This window comes from Pleurodeles waltl, chromosome 6, assembly GCF_031143425.1.
Source record: "Pleurodeles waltl isolate 20211129_DDA chromosome 6, aPleWal1.hap1.20221129, whole genome shotgun sequence".
Classification (NCBI taxonomy): Eukaryota; Metazoa; Chordata; class Amphibia; order Caudata; family Salamandridae; genus Pleurodeles; species Pleurodeles waltl.
In genome coordinates, this window is record NC_090445.1 from 545,129,235 (window position 1) to 545,154,854 (window position 25,620).

Consider the following 25,620-nt stretch of genomic DNA (forward strand, 5'->3'; position numbering starts at 1 on the left):
TTGGAAATGGTTATTTTTTTTTTATGTAATTGTTTGCTTGACCCATTTACTAGCAACATAGTCCACTTGAAGATGGCTGACATTTTACATCTCAACTGATTCGTTGCTATGCTTCTTGTCCTTCTTCGGTGTCTGAAGTTGTGTATCGAAACGTTGGTTCGGCTGATGGATTGGTAAACCTAGCTTTGCTGACGCACTTGGGCAGCCTGAGGGGAAGAAGAGAAGCTGTAGCTCGGCGATAGGCTGCTTCTGCCTGGCGGTGCTCGCTGGCTTCACACAGGGGCCCGTGGCCAGGCCCTGCTGTTTCTGTCGCCGCCGTCGGTGCCTGGTGAGCCGGGGGAGGGGTGAGGTGCTCCGGGCTGAATGCCCACGGCCCACGCTCCTTTCCCCCGGTGGCGCAGGCGCTCATTCTTCGAGCTGGCCGTGCTTCCTCAGTCTCCGCTAAAGCCGCTGATGGTCTCGGGCGGGGGACTGGCGGCCTGGCTTCGCTGCTGATGTGGTCCCCTAGAGGAGGATGAACCTACCCCGGAGTTCAGGTTCTCCGAGCAACAAGGCAGCCCCCGCCCGCGGCTGAGAGTCACAAACACTAGCGGTGAGTTTAGGTTTGGGGACGTGTTTGGGGTCCAGGGGAAGGATCAGTTGCGATGAGTATATTAAATGCCACTAGCGCCGTGCCTTAAATAGTTGGTGCAGCTACGAGATAGGTTAGCTACGAGCAACATAGCTAAAGATACCGGAGTACAAGAGCAGTGTAGGTGTGACATCGAGCCTAGGTCAGGTACGGAAGCGAGGTCATTTACTGTAATAACAGGACAGGTATGTATACTGGCTCAGTGCGTGGACGATTGCAGACACAGCAGTGCTGCCTAAGCCATAAAATAATGTAGCCCACTGTGGTCACCACCTAAGGACATTTAGTTACAACTTCAACATCCGGTGCAGCAGTGAGTGAATGCATTAGACAGGTACAACACTGATACATTGCACCGGAGTGTAGTATGTCCTACAGGGAAATCAGACACACCTAAAGAACTTTGGTGCGGATTTGAAGATTACCACAACAGTGGGTTCATGAGCTAGTATATCATTGGCTTGTAAACGTAATAACTTGTTTGTGTAGCTGTTAGTGTTATTTGATTTAATAGTACTCAATTGCAGAACTCCGCAAGCATAGATGGCCGAGTTGTGCTTGCTAAGAATTTAACTGGGTGCTGTAGTTCCCAGCTGATGACAGTGGTGAGCATTTAATTAACTGAGCCATTTATTAGACAAAGGACTAGTATTTATAGACGGGTCGTTCCGCTCAGTGAGGAGTGGCCGTTTCAGGTATTGCCAAGAGCTCGTGAGAAGCCGTAGGATCAGCTACCATAAGATTTTGTGATTGGGACAGGTAAATAGGTATACTCAAGAGAGCTGCTCTAATTGTAAGACAGGTGCAGTGTTATGTATATGTGCACTATGGAGCTTGGTTGCAGAACCCAAGAGAATGTTCAAGGGAAATATTAAGTTGTGGTATGCCACCAATCACATATCCAGTCCAAGGATGTGGCTAAGGTACCGCAGAGCTCCAAGATCATGTACATCATTGAGTTCATGCAGGATAGGTCATAGACATATGGACATGGCGTTAAGTTCTTGCAAAAGGCAGGCACACACTGTTATCCTTAAACCATTTGGTAGTGCTGTTTATGTATGTAGTGTGCGTGCATTGTTGGTTATTATGACTCACACATCAGCAGTAGTTACAAATAGCATGTTACGCTCTGGTTCTCTCTGTACATGATTAATGTTAGGGTATTTTTCGTATGTATTTGATTGGAAAAAATAGATTATTAACCAGATCTAGGGGCAGGGAGTTCCATGTATTTAATCAGATAAAACCTCGCCGAAGAAGCCTCGTGACTATTAATGGAGTTGTTTTTCTGTGCAAATTAATTGTAGTGTGCCATCTGAGAGGCAGTGCATTTCTGTCAATTTCGCTGTTCTGTGGTAATAACCAGGACTGGCCTTTGTGCTATAGTAATAATTATTTGTGTATTGGGAATAGTTGCTCCAAGTAATGGGTCATTGGCCCACATTTATTTTCACAGACATGGCATAAGTGTACCTATATAGTTAGTCTAATGGGTGGGATGGCTGATTGTTTAAAACAATCTGGGCTCTTGAAGCATTCATCCTTATTATGGTGGGATTGATTTCCGATCTCAAATTGAGCACTCTCATTTGAGAGGCACTACTATGTCATGCTACCTGCAAACTGGAAATCCTGTGTAGATAAAGATAGTGATTTATTTTTGGGCGATCAGTAGTTTTAGTTACGTAATTACTGATGTGGGGGTTAACAAAGTTTTTTTTTGTGCCCATTTGCTCCTTGTAATTCAATAATCTTTAAAATATGCGTCATCATTAGAGGTACTTGTTCTGGATTGTTTTCTCAACTGCAAACTAGCATTTAGAACTGGTTTGTTCCGAAGTAAGGGTCTGGTCTGTAATAATCTGTATTTTGAGATTCGAGCTCTTTGTTTTTACTAGTTTATTTGTGAAGTCTGTTGTTTTGTATGCAAGCAAACTGCTATTTGTCTGAAAATTGTTAATAATTTATATGCACAGTATGTCCCTTGGGAGTCGAAAAAGTGAAATTGTTCTCTTGGAGTTCCACATTTTATTATGCAAGTGGTGCTTCTGGTAAATGAAAAACAGGTCGATCTTTAGACATGTTAAGAACTTGTCTTGCCTGTTGCTTCGACTGCTTTCACCTTGCAAATCCTATGTTATCTTTAGCTCATAAGGTATTGTGACTTATGTTGTATGTCCTTTGTTGGTGTCAGTTCTGTCAGTAGGTGCACCCTTGCCAGTTATGTTGGCAGATAGATGTGTGCTGTCCATACATAATTATAAATGTAAGCAGACCCTTAAGCTAAATATAATTCTTAAGCATATCTATAATTACTCCCTCTCTGTAAAAAAAAAAAAAAAAAAAAAAAAAAAAAAAAAACGCGTACATACCACCTCATAACAAAAACCCCCTTCTCCCAATTTAGGGAAAGTATTTTGACTGTCTCAGGTGTAAACATAAGTGAAACCAGGTTTTACTTAGAAATGAGAAAATGATTGTGTTACATCCATTTTATCATTTTGCATGGACAAATCTATACAGGACACCAATGTTACTTTAAGAGCCAGATCAAAATAGCCAAATTGCACTTCATGGCATCTACATAGTCGCAGGTCAGTCTGGTTAATAGCTCAAAAGCAATTAAAAACTACACTTGGTTAGGGGGACATGATGATAAGCAGCAGCTAGCTGCACTTTTTGGGGGCGGTATCATTATTATAACTTCGCTAAAGTCCCCCGTGTTTCTTGAGGTGCGGTGTCTATAAATTCTAGTTCTTTGGGCTAGATCCTAAGCCTGGGTGAACCGTGCTGAATAGGGTTGGTATAAAGTTAATTTAATTTGCAGTGGAATGTTTCCCCAGGTTTAATGTGTTTGGCAAATTGCGGTACCTCTGTATAGTACTAACAGGCAGGTGTCCAGTGCTGTTCAAAGACGCGCAAGCACAGTTTATACACTGGGAGTCATATGATCTCATCACCCGTAGGCATTGTGGGTTGTTCCCTCAAAAGTTCATTTGATAAATGATAGTGCTCTTCGGTTGCTTCCATGTCTGTCTTTGGTGTTACTGTGATGTTTCTAACTCTGGGTTGCGTGTTTGAGTAGTACTGTTTTATGTATTCAAAGTGTTTTGTGTATTCTTTTTGTGTATCAGAACGTTGGTTTAGTGACATTGTGGCAAGGTATGCACGTCATTGAGGTTTTTTTCCATTCACTCGGTGCTTCGTCGGTGTTGGCCTAAGCTTTTGTTTTCTTATCCTTGAGTTCTTTGATGTCTGTTCTTTTGATCAGAACACACATTATAGGGTGTTTTTTTTTCCATTTATTTTCTCATTTGAGCCCACTGTTGTCAAAGTACGGATACTATTTTAATTTTCCAACACGCCCTAACTCGTAAAATGATGGGCAGATCATCGAGTGATAAGAGCTTTGTTTACAGGACTGTGTCCATGCTTCTGTGTTGTTACATTTTTAAAACATGTACATCTGTGTAGTTGACTGGTTTGGTTTTACATATGTACCTGCTTTTCGCAGATCCGTATGCGTAGTAAATATCTAAGGAGAGTGGATTTGGGTGTTGAGGAGTTCTGAGAGACAAAATGCGTTTCCAACTTTCTCCTCTCCCTGCCCCCATGGCACTATAAACGGTACCTCTGGGCTGTGTTGACCTGTTGGGTGGAAAAAACAACAAACACGAGAACACTGGCCAGCTCATGACGCCATTTGTGTCATGGTTTCTTTCATTCCAAGGCTTTTGGGTTCTCGGAGCAGCTGTGCTTTTTTGCCAGTGTCTCAACTGATTATGCAGTTCAAGTTTGTTTTTTAGAGACAAAAGACAACCAATAAGTTTTTTTTTCTTTCTGCGAGAAGATAAATACGTTCACCATAACGTGGATCCGTTACACCGTGTCTTCCAATTACCCTTTTACCATTTGTACGAGTTAATAACTGCGATCGCGCGTGCTATCCTTTGAATAAACAAACTACCTTTTTTAGTTAACAAAATATGTCAAAAACATTTTGTTGAGGAAATACTTTATTCATGGCTCTATTTTAAAACGCTGTGCAGTCAACCTAAGAATACTTCCTTTTAAAAATGGTCCGTCTGCACGAGTTACACAGCGATGGTGCTGTCTGTAAGAGGCTGCAACTACCTCACCTGGTGACAGATATCTTTACGTTAGAATTCTTGTTGCGTGACATACCGGAATACAGAGTGAAGCGCTGGCCACGATGAGCATAACGGGGGTTGCATTTGATACATTTTAAATGTAAACGGGCACATTACCCCTTCGTTGTCGAGGAACACGCCGGTTAAAATGCGCTGTTCTGCATTCTTATAAGCCTGCATTTTACCTCCCCTCAGACTCTAACCCCTCCCTTGCACATTCACAGCGATTACCACAGCAACCTATTGTCTGGTCATAAATAGGATTATGACGTCTGATGCTATCAAACAGATGCATAGTAAGCGGCAGTGATCCCGTCTTTATGGAAATGTTTGTGTATTAATGGGAGCTCAAGTGTAGTCTGTGCAGCAGCAAAGGGTTGGGCGCCTTTTTACACATACACACCGATTACCGGGGCCGTTTTGAAAAGAGTGATCATTAGGATTTAACTGTTGCCCGCTGTGTCAGTTGGCCATATCGCCATCCGAAACCCGAGTGAAATATGCTCCTTGGGGCTTGCATGCCGTATCCTTTTGTTCCAAGCTGTGCAGAGCCTCTTCATGCAGGTCGAGCACGAGTCTGTTGAGACCCACGCCATGAGATGTTGGGAGGCCCACAATTTGGAGTGGGTGGGAGAAGGATTACGCGAATTATACATTTGGCGAGCTCTTTTTGATTAACAGTGGCAATCGGGGTTGGGCGCTTTCCACTGTCACATCGTTAATACATACACAGATGATTTTCTGTAAGCATTCAGTATTGCCCTGGATTGATAGTAAACATATTTGCGGTTACATGGCCACTCTTAATCTAGACTTTCTTCTTTTTGTTTGAAATATTAAAGTTGCGGCCTCCACTAGTGCATAATCCGTTTGTGTGTTTAGTACTTTGCATGTTGTCACTGTAAAGATTTACCATGGTGTTTTAGTGCCGTGGTTCGAAACTGGTTGATCATTGCCTTAAGTTTTATCTCGCCAGCTCTCGCTGGAGTCATGACAAGAAACTGTAATCCAAGATCTACAAAGTAAATCGGACTAGAAAAAAACATACAATGTAAATGACTAACACTGAAAATGCTCAAAATAAAGCTAATTTAAGATGAGACGGAATGTGTGTGTGTGTGTGTGTGTGTATGTGTATGTATATGTATGTGTGTGTGTATATATATATATTTTTTTATTTTTATTTTGGTACGGGGACATACTCAAAATAGAGCACGGACAGTAGTGATAATATGCAGGTCCCCATCTAAACCCTTTCTACAGGGAGATACCGCAGATACGACGAACACAGTTTTTGTGAGCATGGAATAAATATGCTTTGGTCTTGGCCTAACAAAAAAAACATTGTTGTGGCACGTTTTGGCTGCCCTCTGAACCCCCTCCACACACGCAGACCCCGTTGTTGGTTTGCGAACCGCCGCCCTAGGGAGCCCTGGTCGGTGGCCTTATTACCGCATAATCCGTTAGTTTAAAAAATGGCCACGCATACTATTGGGGCTTTCTCAGCTGCTTTTGTGGACTTTCTGGGTGCAAAACAGAAGAACTACAAGCAGGTTAAACGAACTGTGTAAACTTGGGGGGGAAAAATCAGCAAAGGTTTCTTTTATGCTATTGGCTAATGCCTTGTTTTGAAAGTGTCTTGGGCGAGATAGATTACATTGACTGAAAATTGTTTTGACCATTTTTCAATGTGTCTACTCGCATAAACATGCAGACCCCGATTGATATTTTTATTCGAGCATTTTACTAGTGTTTATTTTTCTCTGTAACTGGGTAAGTAATGTTTTCAATACTTTATATTTTCAATGTATACGGTACACTGCTTTCCATGTGCTTCCCACTGTTCACGCTCCTCGTACACGCCCGCTAAGCAGTTTTCCGAACTAGTGTTGAAAGTGATGCGCAGAGGTTGATCAACTCTGTGATTGTCGAGCCAGGGTGTAAACTGACATGCCATCACCGAAGAATGTAAAGGTTAAACAGGCTTGCGGTAGTTGCCTGCTTGCTAGATACCGAAAGCAATGAAGAGGAAGGGGCCGTTCTCTGTCCTGTCACGTTGATGCGTTCTCGTTTACCCATGAAAGAGCACATGGGGGATTCAAGCTGTGAGGGGATAATTCTAGATCCAGCGTCCCGGGTTACGTCGGCCATCGGGTTTTGTGGCATTGTGGTGCTGTGTGTGTGCGCCCAGCTTTCTTTGAATTCAGATGCTCCCTTATCAGGCGGGCACTTAACTTTGGAGATGGCATAGGGCCTACGCTGTTCCTAATGTTCCTTTTTACTGAGAGTAAAGCTTTAAACCTATTATAGGACAAAATACGCCGTCTTCCCAATGAGGCACATGTTTGTGTGCGGAATTCTGAATTGTCAAGCTATTTATATGGGGCTGACCACAACCGCCCTGATCTGCATGCGTAAGATCCTGTTTATTCATGGAACACACTTATCTTGTTCACACCCTGGCGCTTCCTTGTCATCCTTAACGAGCCACGGATGAAAAACATTCCAGGGGGTAATGCCTTTTACATTTTAAGAATGTCTGCTCTCGTCCTGTTTTTCTCCTCCATATAAATCTATTTTTGTTTAACAGTTCTTAGAGAGAGATGCTAGGAAAAACGTAGGCTTACTTTAGGTTTCCGAGGAAGAGTTGCACTACTAACAAGAACTTAAACTTAGTGCTCTTAGGGGTGTTTGAAGTATAGCTTTTTTCTTCATGTACTAACCATAACTTTAGTAAAATCTGAGGAAATTATGCAAAGCCTCCACTGTCTAGTCAGCCGTAATGCAAAAGGGTATTGACATGTTTACAAAGTACCACCCGTTGCCAAGGCGAGAGAAAATATGTGGCACACACCCAGTTTTAGAGTTCTAATGATATTTCTTGCTCCAGGGAAAATTATCCAGTCAGCACAAGCATGATAACATTTGGAAGTCACACATTCAATAGATAGTTTACCTATCTTGCTGTGTTTAAGAATATGGTAGCATAATCAAAATAAAGTGTAGCCAAATTGCCACCTTCTAGTGTGTAGAAACCGAACTTCAATATTTCACTGTACCACAGTTTTGCGAGCAAGATGAACATAACACCAACACAGCATCCTTATTAATAAAATGGTGTCTCTGTAGGAATGTGATACAACTAAATTCCATTAATAAACACACTTCTAGACTTAATAAAATAATTTCAAGTGCAATATCAATATTTAATCAGTTGCAAAAAATATTCATAATAAAAATCATTAGTATTCAAAAAGAATGTTTCACTCAAAATTGCACTTTTAGAAAAAGCTTCTACATAAACAATTATTTTTATTGTTTGTCCTCTATTTATAGAGAAAATAGTAGAGGTCCTCAGGCCTTAGAGGACTGGAAGCTATGACTGATTTGGGTGGTCCATAAATTACAGCGCTGCAGTAGAAATTGCTCCAAGCAAGGGGGGAAGGGGGTGGTGTGGTGGTGGGTCGCTGGCTCGCTGGCTTCAAGGAAGTCGGCCGAAACTGGCGGCAGGAAGAATAGGAAAAGCACATGGCCAGAGGACGTGATCCAATTGGCTGGCACACTTTGAACAAGCCTATCAGGGGCTTGGTGTACTAAATGGGGCACTAAGGATCCTATGCAACATATTTGGCAGAAGTGGCATTGCGTTGAGGAACACTCCCACATGAAGAGAAGTGAGCTGATTGAGCGGCACACCAGAACAGTGATATCTGAGGAAGCAGAGTGTGATTGTCTAGGCTGGCCTTTGCAACCTTTTGATGAACAGCAGCAACATTCATGTGCGGCACCCTCCCACAAACCTCTGTCTTGCTGTTGATGATGAGGAAGTAGGTCAGTGGGGCAGGAACGAACAAGCCAGCAGGGCTGGGAGAAGCCACAACTCTCCTTTATTGCAAAGTGTTCGCGGCACAGCATACAGAAACAGCGGGTGGTCAAATGACTGCCAATCTTCCAATGGCACAGTAGGGGCCAAAGTATCAAAGCTCCTCTACTTGCATTGTTCCAGCAGCACACCCAACAGGCAGAGCACCGTTTCTTCTTCCCACCGCCCACCAACCCTCACCACAAAATGAGCAGGCTGACTGGCGTCTGCAGTTGTGTGAAGGCGGGCTGGCTTCCCAGCTGCACACCTTAATGGACAGCAGAGCTCAGGTCTTCATCCAGTAGCACTCAGAAAACACAACAAGCACATGGCGAGCAAATGAAGGCTATGATACAAGGGTCCATGAAGTCTTGGGAAAATATAGTATGATGGCACCAAAATATGGAGAATACGGTAGGGGCAAAAGGTCCCCAACCACTTAAAGAATGGGACAAAATAAATCAGAATCCGGGCAATGTAGATTAACCCGTCACCTTTTTCTCATCCAGAAGGTGATTTAGTTTGACTGGATTAGTCGGGAGCAGTGGTCCGTGGCGGACACAACCTTGGATGATGCAGCTGACCAATTGAGGGCAACCGACAGAGGCACACTGATGGCCATAACTTATCTACTCCAGTTCACACAGACAGCTTCAAGCTGCTTGTTTTTCAGTTCGTGTTAATTTTTCCCTGACCAGTGCATATCCATGGAATGCTTAATAATGTTAAATATGTCTGCCAAATGGTCTCTGCATAAGCGGTACCCGAGTGGTGGCAAGCTGCGCTACATAGATGATTTTGAGTTTGGGAGGGGCCCAGTAAGTGTGGCTCTAGGGGAAATAGCTTGAATACTTAGGGGATAACTGGTGGCAGTGATGCCCTTTTACGGCTAACAAAAACTCTGGAGGTCTTTCTGGCCTAAGGCAAGACAGTGGGGCGGGCAAACACTTTTTTTTATTATTTAAAAAAAAAAAAAAAATTATTGGTGTCTGGTAACACCAGTATGATAACCTGACAAGTCAGCCATACACAGGTGGCAAACTAAACACCATTGGTCCGGCAATCACTTAGACTGAATTATTTTTTAACTGTCATTTTGTCTTTTAATTATTTGCTTATTAAATGTCATTTTCTGTTCTAATCTCTGTTTTTGTCATGGTAGTAGGTTATTTATATTCCTTCTTTTTTCTTTGTCATAAGTACTTTATATTTGTTTTTATGGAAGGAAAGGAGATGCGTTATAATGTGTTCTACTTGTATAATCTAGTCATGGTATCTTCTGCAGGTTCCATGTGAACTGTTTGAGTGGTAGCACTCCATGCATAGACAGTTGATTCTTGGCCAGCTGGGAAGCGACCACACTTCTGTTCTAGCCTGAAAAAATACTTTCTTTTAAGAAGGAGGTGTTCTTTGATTTACAAAAACTTTCATCAGGGGTCCTGCAAGCCTTGCACATGTTTAACACAATTTTGGCAGATTTTAATAGTGCACTGATTTGGAGAGATCTGTAGGTCATCACAGCAGCTAGAGCTTTTTACTGACTTAGCAAAGATATGGGGCAGTCATGGGTACAGCTTGGTGCAGAAAGAGTTAGCCTGAGCAGTGGCGAGTGCCAGTAACATCATGCTGATGGATATATTGCCAGCAGTGGCTGCCTTTTAATGTATGGAAGGTTGAGCTTGAGATCAAGAAAGTCACACTTTAGTCAGATAACCACAGAGTTGATAAACAATGGTGCCATGAGTTGTTGGCTTACCTAGTCTGCTTTGAAAGTGCCGGTTATGGACGGATGTAGAAATTAAGTGAGACACAAGTCAGTGTTAGCACACTTGCTTCATACCCTTTCTCTTTTTCAGTGGGAGAAATTATGCAGCTGGCCCCTCTTGCTGACCACTAGATGACATCCTTTCCTCCCTAGTTATGAGGCAGAGAAGACCAGATCCGAGTGCATTGAGATAGATGCTGTTTCGATAAACTGTGAGCTAAGTGCTGTATTTGATGACATTCTGCTGCCAGGTTATTGGACTGGTGAATGAGGGGTAGATGTCAGTCAGCCTAGGTTGACTGCACTGATCTTACTATCATGGAAAAAGCAAATCCTGGCTTCTTTGTGGCAGTAGCACACCCTAATTTAGAATCCAAGTCAAATGCCAATCCTAGGGTGTAGGTTCGGAATATTGAGGTCAGAAAATCGAAGGGCCACACTATTGTGACCAGAATATCGAGGGACAAAATATCGAAAGTGAAATAGAAATGTTGCTGAATCTGCAACTTTGTGTCTTGACGGGAAAACTTGATGGCAGGAACACTGTTTGGTTCTTTGGACATTCATACATGACCGTGACACTTATGGGCAGACAGTATACAAAGGTAAGTGGGGAGTGACTGTCAAACGCTGGCACAGCATGGATCGGCAAGCCAGAGATTAGATAGAAGCAACAGTGGTGGCTAGCATCATGAAAGAACATGATCGGCCTAATGTCCTGATGGTGTATCTACAGGAAATGTCCCGAATACTTTAAGTAGGGGAAAACTGCTGGCAGTGGTACTACAACAGTTTTCAGACCAGGGGTGCTGCCATCAGTGTCACATCACTGAATTGATAAGGATTCTGAAAAATACAAGGGTCAAGTGGCACAAATGAGCCACACCCATTCAGTAGGAGAGTGGAAAGGGTATAATATGTAGCTGGTGTTTCATTTAGGACCACACTGTCACAAAGATATTACAAAAGCAATGTGCGGTAGTGCACTGCCATTTAGACAGCCCACTTTCCGTTGAAAAAACTCAATTTGCACAGACATACAGTTTTACCGATAAAGAATAAAAAAAAAAATACTTCATTTGTTCCTTTCTGTTTATTTATTCAGAAATATTTGTATGGATCAGTTCATTTGTATGTATTTAAATTTTTATGCTTAAAGCATTTTTTTTTCCACACCAGCAAGATGGTCCATAGATCACTTTGCAAAAACTCTCACATTTCACATTAAAAGAAAGAAAACACCAATGTCCATGTTAAAAGAATAAATAGCAATTTGTCAGAGGCCGACGCTGACATTTAACTTCTGTCCTTGATGACACTGCATATGTGACAAAATAATAACAAAATGTTAAGTCTTTGTTAAAACTCATTTACCTTTGGAACTTCAGCGTGGTCATTTTGGGGGTGCTGTAGTACCCCATCGCTCATACTTTCAGCGCGTGTGACTGCTGGGTAAGTGATGGCTATAGCTAAGATGTTTGAGTACCCCAACATTGTCTAGTCTGAGATTATACCCAGATTTAGGTGGTAAGATGCAAAAGCGCACAGTGCACTGGAGGAAGCTCAGTGTTGTTCATGGGCTGGAACGTCGTCAGACATGGAACAATGAACTTATGAGTGCTAGGTTATAGATTCAGAGGACAGCGTCCACCAATTAGAGTTGGCATGGACAAGGTTTTACTCAACAAGGCAAGCACACTGGAGCTAATAGGGTCTTCTTGAGTAAGTAGGACAAAGGTAAGGACTCATGGGAGTAGCTGCAAGGGAGAATGGCCAAACTGTCTGGGAAAAATATCCCCCTGTCATGCGAGAGGCTGATGGAAGGGGGTGGTCTTTAACCCAGTGGGCCCTGGCATTCCAGAATGGAGTGCCACTGGGGATTAAAGGAAGCAAGGACATTAAGAGCAAACAAATGATGGCAAGCTAAGCAAGGGTACAGCCCAAGACAATTTTGCCAACAAATACTTTTTCAGCAATTGTCCATTCTCTAGCTTATTAGCTTACTGATATCACAATTTAAAATATATTGTTTGTTTGTCCACCTGCATTCCTGTGATGGAAGTTTATGACATAGTTCACGGGACTGAGGTTGGTTAGGGATTCAAAGTGAGCCAAGTGGCACAAGTGAGTGGGTTAAGGATTACTGGACAGTATGGATCACTGCAGCCTGACCCTCTGCTTGATTACCCTCAAACATAATCCATATCATCATGGTAAGCATGTGTATCTGTCGGCCAGGGAAGGAGCTTTTTTTTTGTTTGGCAGACCTTAATTTGTTATAATTGTTTTTCTTATTCTCAGATCACAACTTATTGCTGGGTGCTTTTATTAACTGATCTATCCCAAATAGGTATGGTTTGTGGAGGATTCTTTTTTTTTGTGACTTTACGTTTTACTCGTCTGCTTTTTCTAGCAGTTTGTAAATGTCCGCTTCCTCAGGTAACATGACATTGTTTAACCCAAACTGATATTTTCTAGTAATTAATGAGTTTTAAATAAAAATAGCTTTTTAATTTTTTTTTTTTTTTGTTTAGCTGCACAAACAAACGACGTAGTTACATTTGTTGTATCTGGAAGGAACAGCTGGCAACTTGTTTGACCAGACGTGGCCTGCTAGATTTTAATGCCTTTCACAAGTTTAAAACAATGTCCATTTAATATTCTAGAAACTGGATGGCTGGTTCATGTAATCTCCTGGTTTGGCCATCGCTTCTGACTTTTGGTGTTTCCATGACATTGACTTCTTGTTAGCAAGTATTTTGCAATCAAGTGCCATCGTGGATGCCCTATATTGTCCCAAAGCGCACTATGTTTTTGAATCGCCCAGTTGCAATACGTAGTCGAGGGGGCAAGAAGTAAATGTACATTTTTTTACCAGGTTTCCAAAAGTGATGACAATGTAATCGTTAGCCTAAAATGATTTTGCAACTGCTAATGTTTCCACACACCTGTTTGTTGGCCCACATCCTGTACACCTAATCGAGTTTGCACCTAAATTTGAGTTTTCCTCAGGTATACTATTCGAGTGCTGCCTAATTTGCACCAAGAATTATCATGACCCAATTGTGATTTTGAATACCGGTGCAAGCTCCTAGCACTTTAATTCCGGACCTTTTGGATCTGTCAGTGCTGGTCCATGACTGGTCCCAAACTTTGACAAACATGTTTTTTAAATACTTAAACTATCCCAATGTGATGGCATAGGCAAATCTGTGTTTTTCATGCACAGTTCCTTCTCTTATGATGTTATTTATGTATGTATTTAAATGTCAGTGGACTCGGGCATTACACACAGTATCTGATGCATTTCATAATGTGTGGCTCATTTTGAATCTGGAAACATTAAGCTTTGCTCCAGTTTTGGAGTTTGTTTACAATAGTCAGTCTTACTCTTTAAACTTGCTACGCAAAGCATCATCTTCGTACCAGGGCAGCTTTTCCTGATGTGTAACTGTATTGCTACTTTGAAAGAAGTGCATTCAGGAAAGAATGAAGACACTCAGATTTGTCAGATTGCTCCCGCCGATTTGGAACAATCACTTACGCATTGATTTCCAAGAACTAGGAAGAGGTCGTTATCCGGCTTCCAATTAGGTTTTTGTAATTGCCATTTTAGCAGAAGATGACTCGAGACTCATCTCTAATGCTAGTTTTTGGTTGTCAAAGATTTCGCTGAATACTTAAGCTATATACAGTTAGGGTCATGCTGCACATTAGGCGTTTGTTACAGCGAAAGCGTTTGAGACCTTTTTGTCCTGGATTTTGATGATTCCATTGCCGATTAAAGTCTGGTGGTGTTAGTAAACTGTGGTAAGAAACAGGCAGTATGAGGTTATCTGCTCTGGTGTTGATGACAGTTAAAAGTATAATAAATCTGTTCGGTTGTCCGGAGGCCTAGCCAAAATGTTTACTAGTTTTGTTTGGCTTGGGCGTTATCCAGTGGGTTTGTATGAATTGATCAGACTTTGTGGGTGTTGGTGCTGCATGGTTCCAATATCCATATGCTGTTTTATCTAGTGTGTGTTGACTGTGTGTTATGGTTTACGTGTCCATGTGTACTGTTTCTTAATAGTAAAGATGGTGGCGTCGAATGGTATTAAGTGCATGTTGGTATCAATCCTAGTGATATATTTGTGCAGTGTTGGATTTCTGTGAGGTATTCTGTCTCAAATACTGTGTTGGAAGTTAATGACTGTTGCCATGTAGTAGAAAGTGCAACTGGGAAATGCCCACGGCATGGCTTTTCTGCACTATGTTTGTTCAGCTGTATGTAAATGTAAAAAATGTAAATTAGCATTTGTATAGCGCACTACTCACCCGTTAGGGTCTCAAGGCGCTGTACTCATACCGCTATGGAACCCCTCCTGGCTTTTCCCTGTGAGGCGCCCACTCCTGAGCACCCCCAGGGTGAAGCCAGGCATCCAAGCGCTGTTGGGGCCGTTGTGGAGATTAAGCAAGCTATTGCCCAGAGTTGCAGAGTGGGACCCATGAATTAGATTAGGCACCGAGGCGAGAATTATCTGGTCAAGGGGAATTGAGCCCAAGACCTGCCGAAGCGGGACTTGAACCCTGGTCTTGAGCCAGATCTCTGCTTCAGGGTCTGCCGCTCTAACCATTGAGCCACACTTCTCCACTTAGCTGTATAGCTAATCGTATTTTCTGTATCGAAATCTGTTAGTGTTTAGGGCTGTTGGGGACCCGTCTTGGAAAGTTCAGGGATATCTGAGACGTTTAGTGCGTGTGTTATGTTCTACATAAACAAATATTTTACTTTATTTGTTTTTTTTTGCACATTCCTACTGATTGCCCTATAGGGGCATAAAGAGGTAAACTGCAATATAGTCCATCCACCAGGACCCAGTGCTGAGGAGCCAGTCAGTCACACAACACCGATGGACTGTGCCTGGAGATATACAACAGGGTCTATGTCCCTACCACAGTGACAAAGACTTGAAAGTCCATTTGGGTGAATGGGCAAAGACTGTTGTGAGCTCTGACTGGTAATGTTCGAATAACCTGTGGTCCTGGTGCCGTACCGATTAGGGGAATCCAGAGCCAAGTCTGTCTGTCCCCCCCCCCCCCCGGGCATGTTTGCCTTAAAGATACTTACTGTGCATCTAGACCCCCACACATTTTTGTCTCTCTGGAGGGTCTTTCTGTTTTGATACAGTTTACAGCCCTCATTCTTGGCCTTCTGCAGCTTGGCCTTCTGGAGCTAGTTACCATACAGCTGCATTTCATATGCATTTATTTGGTGCCTTCAGCTATAAGTTCAACTCTGAAGCACTTTCCCAGTTTCGTATTTTTTTATTTTTCATATTTCAGTTTAAAGATGGAGAAATGGAATCATAGTGTCTGCTCCCAGAAATTAGGTCTCTCATGGAATTCACAAGAAAACTAGTCTGTTGAAGGGATATTAAGCCCAATAGAAAACCATGAGAGTGAGAGGCTCTTGCCATCTCCCCCTCTGGCAGTTAGTTCATGGTGTCCAAAAGATGTGTTTGTTAGTGAAGCAAAGGTTGTACAGTGGTGGGTTCCCTGCAGAATATCCTTTCTCCGTAGTGGACGTTCCCATTTGCCTGGCCCTTTGTTTACAGGCTCATGCTTCAGTGCAGGAGTTACTGGATGGATCAGAGCTGGCTGGAAAGGGGCAAGGGGGGGTGATTCTTTATACTTTCTATTGTGAGACTAGGTTTCTATTAGTACAGTAAAACACCCCCCACCGTTTCACTGTGTTCCTGAAATAGGTTGACTTTAATGTATATTATGATCTTGAAAGGTTTGTGTGGGGGTCCAGAAGTGAAATTATTTACCCCACTGTTTCCCTTTTTTGTGTCTGCCTCCTAAATGCTTTATTCAGGCTCCTCTCTCTCTCTTTCACTACCCACATTGTCCCTACTGCTCACACTTGCTACTTTTAAGATTCATAATCTTTACAAAGTTCAAGCTTTTCTTACTTTTAAAATCTACAAAAATGCAAATACTACATATAGATTGTTCTACTTTTTAATCACCTCGCATTTCGACTATTCTTCTCTTTTACTCTCTTTTACTGCTGTTCCTCTACCTAAATTTTAAATTTTTCTGTTAGGTTGTTATTTGGCTCCCTTTTATGGCTTCACTTTCTCCTTCCAGCTTATTTTCAGTTGTACTCTTTCCTCCCAAGCATTATTTCGTATTCTTGCCAAAGTCTTTAAGTGTATTAATGACCTAAGGTCTTCAGAGAGCATTGTTTTTTTTCTTCTTCTGGTCCCCAGACAGTGGAATCCATTGCTTCTTTCTATTTGTGATGGCTAAAACTTTATCTTTAAGGCTACAGATTAAGAATCGCATCATTTTATCTGTTTCTTCTCATTATTGTTTTCCCAATTTCACGTTGAGGTTGTACTGTTTAATAGCGCTTTGCAGAAATTGCTTTGAAAATTAAATAAAATGTAATTGAGAGGATTTGTACTGCTAAGTGAGATGAGGAGCTGACCCAAAACTATTAGCCTGACTTGCATGAGAGAAAGTTTGCTGAAGATCAGGTGGTGGACTGTCAACAGGTCGGGTTGCCCAGGAAGAATGGATTTCCTGCAGTTCAGCTGGACAGAATTGGAGCCCCAGAGAAACTCCTGTCCTTTTCACAACAACATCTGTATTGAGCCTGCACTGCAGCTGACCTCCTCAATACCTTACGTTATCTGTATCTGCCTTTTCAGATTTTTTTTTTCCTATTTAGCTCTGCAATTTGGGTTTCATTGCCTTGAGTGTGGTTGATCATTCCTATTCTAGAAGCATTACAGCCACCTATTTACCATGAACAGCTCTGCAGGTCTAGACGTTTAAATTATGTTTTTTAAACCATGAAGTCCATTCAGTTTTGTATGCCCTCAGTTCACTTTGGTGCCTCCACTTCAGTGGTGGCCCCACCATTTTAAAAATAAATTTGCATGACTTGTGTATTTTCAAGCAACAAACCCCTGTTTGGTCCTCTTGGGAGACTCAACGAATGCTTTTATCTGGGTTGAAAAATCTATAAGGACTGAGAACGGTTGGATCTTACAGCTGTTGTCTCCTGAACAGTGTTCTGCTGGATGCTAGCCTCTAGATCACCAGTGGCTCTTGCACTAAGACTTTGTCCGTTGTCCGAACTGACCTTTACCTTGCAAGTCCCCCATCTTTCCCTTGGATGGGATACCTATTCTTGTTTGGGTAGTGGGCATTGGGCATATGGATTAGTGGGCGTTTTTTTTGCTGTGAACTCCATAGTAAGGTCTCAAACTCACTGGATTGTCCAGCTTTGTATCCAGGCCACATCCACTACAGCCGAATCCCGACATATCATGTCAAACTGAATACTTAATTTTCTGTGGAGTATCTCTGCGCCACTGATGAAATCTGCTTAAAAACACTGTGGAAAACCTTACAAGTCTTAAAACTGTTGGAGTTCGCCCAGTGCCTTGTAGGATAAAGTTTGCCATTGGAGTCAACGTTATGTTCAAATGTAACACGAACCTTCTTTAAAGATCTGAAGGTGCTACTAATTGCACAAATTCGTTTACCTGCTCAAAACGTATTCTTGTTTAAAGTTGTTGCCCTGATTGAACATCGTTTATGGTGGTGTTTACATATTAATTCTGTATCTGAGTTTCTAACTACGTTACCTCTTTGTTTAATGTTTGACTGTTCTGCTTCGCTACCCCCTGAGAGTCAAGGGCCCAGAGGGAGTAACTTGGTTATGCCGCTGAAGTTGAGATACCAGCGATAAATGAGTGTCAACTTACTATGCTCTCCCAGTACTACTGACGGTCCCCGGACCCTAAGAAAAGACTGCACGCGATTACTTTGACTAGAGTAGAAAGCTGTCCAGAGCAGTGATTATGAACTTCACCCCAGTATCTCTGTACACACTTATAACGTCGGAATTGAAGCCATGTCCAGTCAGCTGGGTCCCAGGGAAGCCAGCCATGTTATTAGTATAACAGTATGAATTTCACAACAACTCTTCAATGTTGCCATTGTAAAATCAGTTTAGTAGCGTTATGAAAATTGACTCTCCACAATATTGTGTTTATGCACAGGGTTCTTTCTATATGCATAAGTCCTCGTGAGAATGAATAGCTACATCTTCAGCATGTTGTAGAATGTTTCATTTATGATTTCTAAAGTTTTATTTGGGGCTTGGTACTTTGCTCAGTGCTGCCTAAAACTGCATTGTCATTTCCGTTTACTACTATTTAGCTGCAGATTTTTTTCGATGGCATCTGGGACACAGTGTGACAAAAACACCTTTCACTTTGGAGACATTTTTGGAAAGGTGCTATATTTCTGGCACATTTATAAACGCATTCACGCCAAACTGTTGATGTAGCAGCAAGCTAGGAAAACAATTGGCTAGACTCTAGTGTAACAAGAGATTGTAAAAGAGCGGCCCCGAATAATACTCCGTGTAGGGTGTGTTTTTATTTTTATTTTTTTTATTTATTTTTTTTAAAATTTATTTATTTAAAATTCGTGCGTTCTGTGACATGTAGTGTTTTGCATGTACTGACACTGGTGTGAGAGATTAGCGCCCTATCGGTGTGATGCAGAAGTGAGTGATCTCCGAGAGCTGATTCAGTCTCTTCGGCCACCGAACTGGATAAAATGCGAACCTTGTGCTTCAGTTACAAATTCTCCTTTGAGCTTGTCCAAGCAGAAGTTATAAAAAGCAAGGAATTGATAATATTCATTGTATTTTATCCATAAACTTTTATGGAGAGCGGGGAGACTGCTCTCAGTTTTTGTGTCACTGTTTGTAAAACTATTTTTTCACATGCTTGTTGCTCTTTTCATTGTTTATAATGTTTGAAAATGTCCCTCTTTACTGTTCCCTCCTGTTTGTTAAAGTGTAAATGCTTACTCTTGCTGGATGATTGCAAGTTGGCAAAGGCAGGATGATACTGCCAGTCTGTGAGAAAGTAGCCTCTTTCTAGCCTTGTTACCCCCACTTTTGGCCTGTTTGTGAGTGTATGTCAGGGTGTTTTCACTGTCTCACTGGGATCCTATCAGCCAGGGCCCAGTGCTCATAGTGAAAACCCTATGTTTTCAGTATGTTTGTTGTGTCACTGGGACCCTGCTAGTCAGGACCCCAGTGCTCATAAGTTTGTGACCTATATGTATGTGTTCCCTGTGTGGTGCCTAACTGTCTCACTGAGGCTCTGCTAACCAGAACCTCAGTGGTTATGCTCTCTCTTTACAAATTGTCACTAACAGGCTAGTGACCGATTTCACCAATTCACATTGGCATACTGGAACACCCTTATAATTCCCTAGTATATGGTACTGAGGTACCCAGGGTATTGGGGTTCCAGGAGATCCCTATGGGCTGCAGCATTTCTTTTGCCACCCATAGGGAGCTCTGACAATTCTTACACAGGCCTGCCACTGCAGCCTGAGTGAAATAACGTCCACGTTATTTCACAGCCATTTACCACTGCACTTAAGTAACTTATAAGTCACCTATATGTCTAACCTTTACCTGGTAAAGGTTAGGTGCAAAGTTACTTAGTGTGTGGGCACCCTGGCACTAGCCAAAGTGCCCCCACATTGTTCAGGGCAAATTCCCCGGACTTTGTGAGTGCGGGGACACCATTACACGCGTGCACTACACATAGGTCACTACCTATATGTAGCTTCACAATGGTAACTCCGAATATGGCCATGTAACATGTCTAAGATCATGGAATTGCCCCCTCTATGCCATCCTGGCATTGTTGGTACAATCCCAGGAACCCACGGGTCTGTAGCACAGACCCTGCTACTGCTAAACTGCCTTTTCAAGGGTTTCACTGCAGCTGCTGCTGCTGCCAACCCCTCAGACAGGTTTCTACCCTCCTGGGGTCCAGCCAGGCTTGGCCCTGGATGGCAGAACAAAGGACTTCCTCAGAGAGAGGGTGTTTCACCCTCTCCCTTTGGAAAAAGGTGTTAAGGCAGGGGAGGAGTAGCCTCCCCCAGCCTCTGGAAATGCTTTCATGGGCACATATGGTGCCCATTTCTGCATAAGCCAGTCTACACCGGTTCAGGGACCCCTCAGCCCTGCTCTGGCGCGAAACTGGACAAAGGAAAGGGGAGTGACCACTCCCCTGACCTGCACCTCCCCTGGGAGGTGCCCAGAGCTCCTCCAGTGTGCTCCAGACCTCTGCCATCTTGGAAACAGAGGTGCTGCTGGCACACTGGACTGCTCTGAGTGGCCAGGGCCAGCAGGTGACGTCAGAGACTCCTTCTGATAGGCTCCTTCAGGTGTTGCTAGCCTATCCTCTCTCCTAAGTAGCCAAACCCTCTTTTCTGGCTATTTAGGGCCTCTGCTTTGGGGAATTCCTTAGATAACGAATGCAAGAGCTCATCAGAGTTCCTCTGCATCTCTCTCTCTTCACCTTCTGCCAAGGAATCGACTGCTGACCGCACAGGAAGCCTGCAAAACTGCAACAAAGTAGCAAAGACGACTACTGCAACTCTGTAACGCTGATCCTGCCGCCTTCTCGACTGTTTTCCTGGTGGTGCATGCTGTGGGGGTAGTCTGCCTCCTCTCTGCACTAGAAGCTCTGAAGAAATCTCCCGTGGGGCGACGGAATCGTCCCCCTGCAACCGCAGGCACCAAAGAACTGCATCACCGGTCCCCTGGGTCTCCTCTCAGCACGACGAGCGAGGTCCCTTGAATCCAGCAACTGTGTCCAAGTGACTCCCACAGTCCAGTGACTCTTCAGTCCAAGTTTGGTGGAGGTAAGTCCTTGCCTCCCCACGCCAGACTGCATTGCTGGGAACCGCGTCTTTTGCAGCTACTCCGGCCTCTGTGCAATTCCGGCAGAAATCCTTTGTGCACAGCCAAGCCTGGGTCCACGGCACTCTAACCTGCATTGCACGACTTTCTAAGTGGCCCTCCGGCGACGTGGGACTCCTTTGTGCAACTTCGGGTGAGCACCGTTTCACTACTCTTCGTAGTGCCTGTTCCGGCACTTCTGCGGGTGCTGCCTGCTTCTGAGAGGGCTCCTTGTCTTGCTCGATGCCCCCTCTGTCCCCAGACTCAATTGGCGACATCCTGGTCCCTCCTGGGCCACAGCAGCATCCACACCCTAACCGCACGATTTGCAGCTAGCAAGTCTTGTTGGCGGTCTTTCGGCGGGAAAACACTTCTGCACGACTCTCCACGGCGTGGGGGATCCATCCTCCAAAGGGGAAGTCTCTAGCCCTTGTCGTTCCTGCAGAATCCTCAGTTTCTACTGTCCAGTAGCAGCTTCTTTGCACCCACAGCTGGCATTTCCTGGGCATCTGCCCATCTCCGACTTGCTTGTGACTTTTGGACTTGCTCCCCTTGTTCCACAGGTACCCTCGACTGGAAATCCATCGTTGTTGCATTGCTGCTTTGTGTCTTTCCTGCAGAATTCCCATATCACGACTTCGGTGCTCTTTGGGGAACTTTAGTGCACTTTGCACTCACTTTTCAGGGTCTTGGGGTGGGCTATTTTTCTAACCCTTACTATTTTCTAATAGTCCCAGCGACCCTCTACAAGGTCACATAGGTTTGGGGTCCATTCGTGGTTCGCATTCCACTTTTGGAGTATATGGTTTGTGTTGCCCCTATCCCTATGTGTCCCCATTGCACCCTATTGTAACTATACATTGTTTGCACTGTTTTCTAAGACTATACTGCATATTTTTGGTATTGTGTACATATATCTTGTGTATATTTGCTATCCTCATACTGAGGGTACACTCTGAGATACTTTGGCATATTGTCATAAAAATAAAGTACCTTTATTTTTAGTATATCTGTGTATTGTGTTTTCTTATGATATTGTGCAAGTGACACTAGTGGTACTGTAGGAGCTTCACTCGTCTCCTAGTTCAGCCTAAGCTGCTCTGCTAAGCTACCATTATCTATCAGCCTAAGCTGCTAGACACCCTATACACTAATAAGGGATACCTGGGCCTGGTGCAAGGTGTAAGTACCCCTTGGTACTCACTACAAGCCAGTCCAGCCTCCTACACAGTCTGATTAATAAACAAGCTTGACAGAGGCATAAGGTCCACATGTTTTTTTTCTAGACTCTGTCCGAGGATCAGTCCCACAGAATGTTCGTTTAAGTGTAGTATTCAATAAACTTTCTGAAACTAAAGTTGGAGGGGTTTAGAAAAGTTTAATAATTTGGAAAGATGGTTTTAATAACAGTGTATTTGTTTTTCTATTCAATTTGTGGCATTGTTTTCTATATTATACACAGAGGGAACACTGACATACTTCCATCCAACACAAATGAAAACATACTCTTAGACTCTTAAAAATATCTTTTCACACGAGTCTAAGTGGTAGATGTAAAATTCCTACTCCAGCTTAAGAATCTGGATCCTAGTTTTGCTTTTGTTTTTCTTTAACCCACATCAGTTATAATTCAGTTAATATATATATATATATATATATATATATATATATATATATATATTTTCCTATTAGTAAAGGTGCAAGGAAACAAGCTTCTTGGTGCGAATTCCAGCATCATGGAGGATCCCTCCCTCTAAAATCCTTATTCTTTAGTTTAGGTAAATGCTAACCAACCCATGCCTTCTTCATTGCTGCAGGAGGCAGTGCAGTCGTATTGTAATTGCACTCGGATCTATAGACCATTGGCTTTTGGAGGTTTTCAATGCAAAAATCTTAAATAAAAAGTAGTTGTGTTATTTCTTGGTAATGTAAGCGTGCCTAAGCCAAAGTAGCTGCAAGAGTATGTAGCAATTATCGATTGACAAATTGAATGTGTTGTATGACATTTAAATAAAGTACTTTTAAAAGAGTTCTATGTACCTGCTTTCTTGAAAGTATAGAAAAATAAAATCAATTTTGTCATCTTGTTTGAGGTAGTGCAGATTTTATTTTTATGAATCCTTTCTCACTGCTTCAGTCTCTATCACAGCCCCCACATATGGTTGTCTTGTCCTTTGTAACATGCAATGAATGTTTCTTTGTTTTCTCCTTCTTGGCGTTCATGCACCTCCATTCTTTTTGGATGTATTTTTTCGTTTCTTAGCAATTGTGCAATTCCCCATTTACCGGTAATATTGCTTGTGCAAAAACCCCTAAATTGACTCTTAGTATTTACTGTTTGTTTCCCCCTTTTTTTTTTTTTTTTTTTTTTTTTTAAAACCTCCCTTTAACTATTTGATGCGTCTCTCAGGTTATGAAACACATTGTTAATCCTGTAAAGAAAAGACCACTTGAACCCTTCGCTAGTAAAGCACCTTCTTGAATTGATCCGATATATCAAGTCACTTTGTATGTTTGTTTTCTCAACTGAGTGTAGGTCAACGTTCATCCATTTAACATGCTCAGATTACACGTTTTTTATATAAATATAATAAAGTCTATCATAGAGAAGGCTCTCAAAATCCTCATGTGTGAAAAATATATATATATATATATATATATATATATATATATATATAAAATACATATTATACCAAAGGTTACAGGGATGTTATAGTTGGGGAACAATAAATTGTAGCCTTAAGTTACTTTCCGGCATGAGTTATAGTTTCTTCAGATAAGCATAGCTGCTGAACCTCTGTGGTTTTGTGTGGGTAAAATGTGCACCTAACTATAATGTCTCTGTAACCTTTGATTTTGTCAGTGAATTGCTATGTTTTTTTAAAAACGTAAAGTAACATACAGCATTTATATGGTAATTCAACCCAAGCCGGCGGGGGTGGCCTTTGGCCGTCCGCAGCAAGGTTTATGATGTGTGAGTGTGGTGTGTTTTTTTTTTTTTTTTTGGTCCTTTGTTCCTCCATTTGGCTTTGGATCAGTGGGGATCCGCATCCTTAGATATCAAATTTTATTCTTTAATAACTCCAAAGCTACTGTATAGATTTGCACCAAATAACAAGAGATCTTTCTGGCGCAAGATCTAGCTTTCTGCCAAAATTGGTGTAAATCCGTTAAGCGGTTTGGGCTTTAGTTGTGTTAAAAAGAAAAAGCAAAATCCCCATACACTACATGAGAAAAAAGCGTTTTCGGATTCCCCTCCCCTTATCTCGGCCTTCGCTTTATGAATCGCCCTGAAACTTTCCACACAGCAGCTGAAGTGAGTGACAAACTAGTTTTGAAAATGTTGTGAAGATTATTAAGTGGCGCCAAAGTTATTAGCAGAACAAAACACGATTTATTTATTGGGAAAGTTGGTCCTAACTATAACTACCTACTGGCTATTACCAGTATGATATCTGTCTATCTGTCAGTGTACAAACATACAGATATATTGATCCATTCAGGGTCTTCCAGTCATTCCTCTCCATCCAGCTCTTTGTTGAAGTTCCATTCACTTTTTGTTTCCATCCAGCACAGCATAAAGCAGTAGCCGAATCCACATTGACCTTTTGGCTTTCTTCAGTAAGTGAACAATTTTTGTTTATTTTTGCCCAAGTTCATATTTTTACTATTTGTTTTTTACAAACATATGCACGCTACCTAGATAATTTTTTTAAACTTTGTACAACATTCAACATTTTAATGTTTCTTGCCTATGCTTGTTTGAAAAAGAAAATCAAATCTCAAGCTCGCCAGCTTTTAACTTTTTGGGTCTGACAGTGGTTGTTCTCATCTATTATTGATACTGAAACTAGAAAGTTGTTATAACTGTTATTCAAGTAAGCCACCATTTGGAGTGAATATTATTGAGCATTACTTATGTAAGCGTAAAAAAAAAAAACAACTGATCAAAGCACTCTAATTGCTCATATCCTTGTCTATATGTTGCAGGTGGCAATGCTGAGAACACAAGTTTAGATGATCACTTGTAAAGCCTATGTATGGAAAAGGTTTGTACAAGCACTCTTGGTTACAATACTCTTGTAGTTAATAAGGGGCTTGGAACCTACCCATAGATTATCTCTTGTTGGCATCATTGTCATTCTTCTTTGATGCCTTCTCATTGGGCAGCACTTGCTATATGTCACTTCTGTTGCTGGCCCCTGGCGCATGGACCAAGTACAGATTAGACAACTTTTTGATTGGTGACCCTTTGTGGCTATCTGCTGCTCGCGCTGAAATTCAGGTACTATTTTTCGGTGCTATGATGTGGCCATTGCTGTCTGTATCATAGCTTTTTTTTTTTTTGTGTTAACGTACGTCTCAGCCAATCCTAAACCCTTACACTTAATTTTGAGGTATTCATTGGCTTTACAGCCCACACGTGCT

General features: G+C 42.2%; 1 protein-coding gene across 8 annotated transcripts in view; it reads left to right on the forward strand.

The window, feature by feature from the left end:
• The first annotated feature begins 237 nt into the window (after positions 1 to 237).
• HIPK1 (homeodomain interacting protein kinase 1) overlaps positions 238 to 25,620 on the forward strand; it is a 504,680-nt gene continuing 479,297 nt past the window's right edge. For 2 of the 8 annotated variants that reach the window (XM_069238721.1, XM_069238722.1), the window contains exon 1: positions 457 to 592. Coding sequence is in view for 4 of the 8 variants with exons in the window: in XM_069238718.1 (XP_069094819.1) it covers positions 25,233 to 25,241 (9 nt within the window). In the remaining 4 variants the exon portion in view is untranslated. Of the gene's footprint in view, positions 593 to 25,216; positions 25,242 to 25,620 lie in introns of those variants that run through there. The other 6 variants (XM_069238718.1, XM_069238720.1, XM_069238724.1 and 3 more) reach the window with 4 other exon arrangements.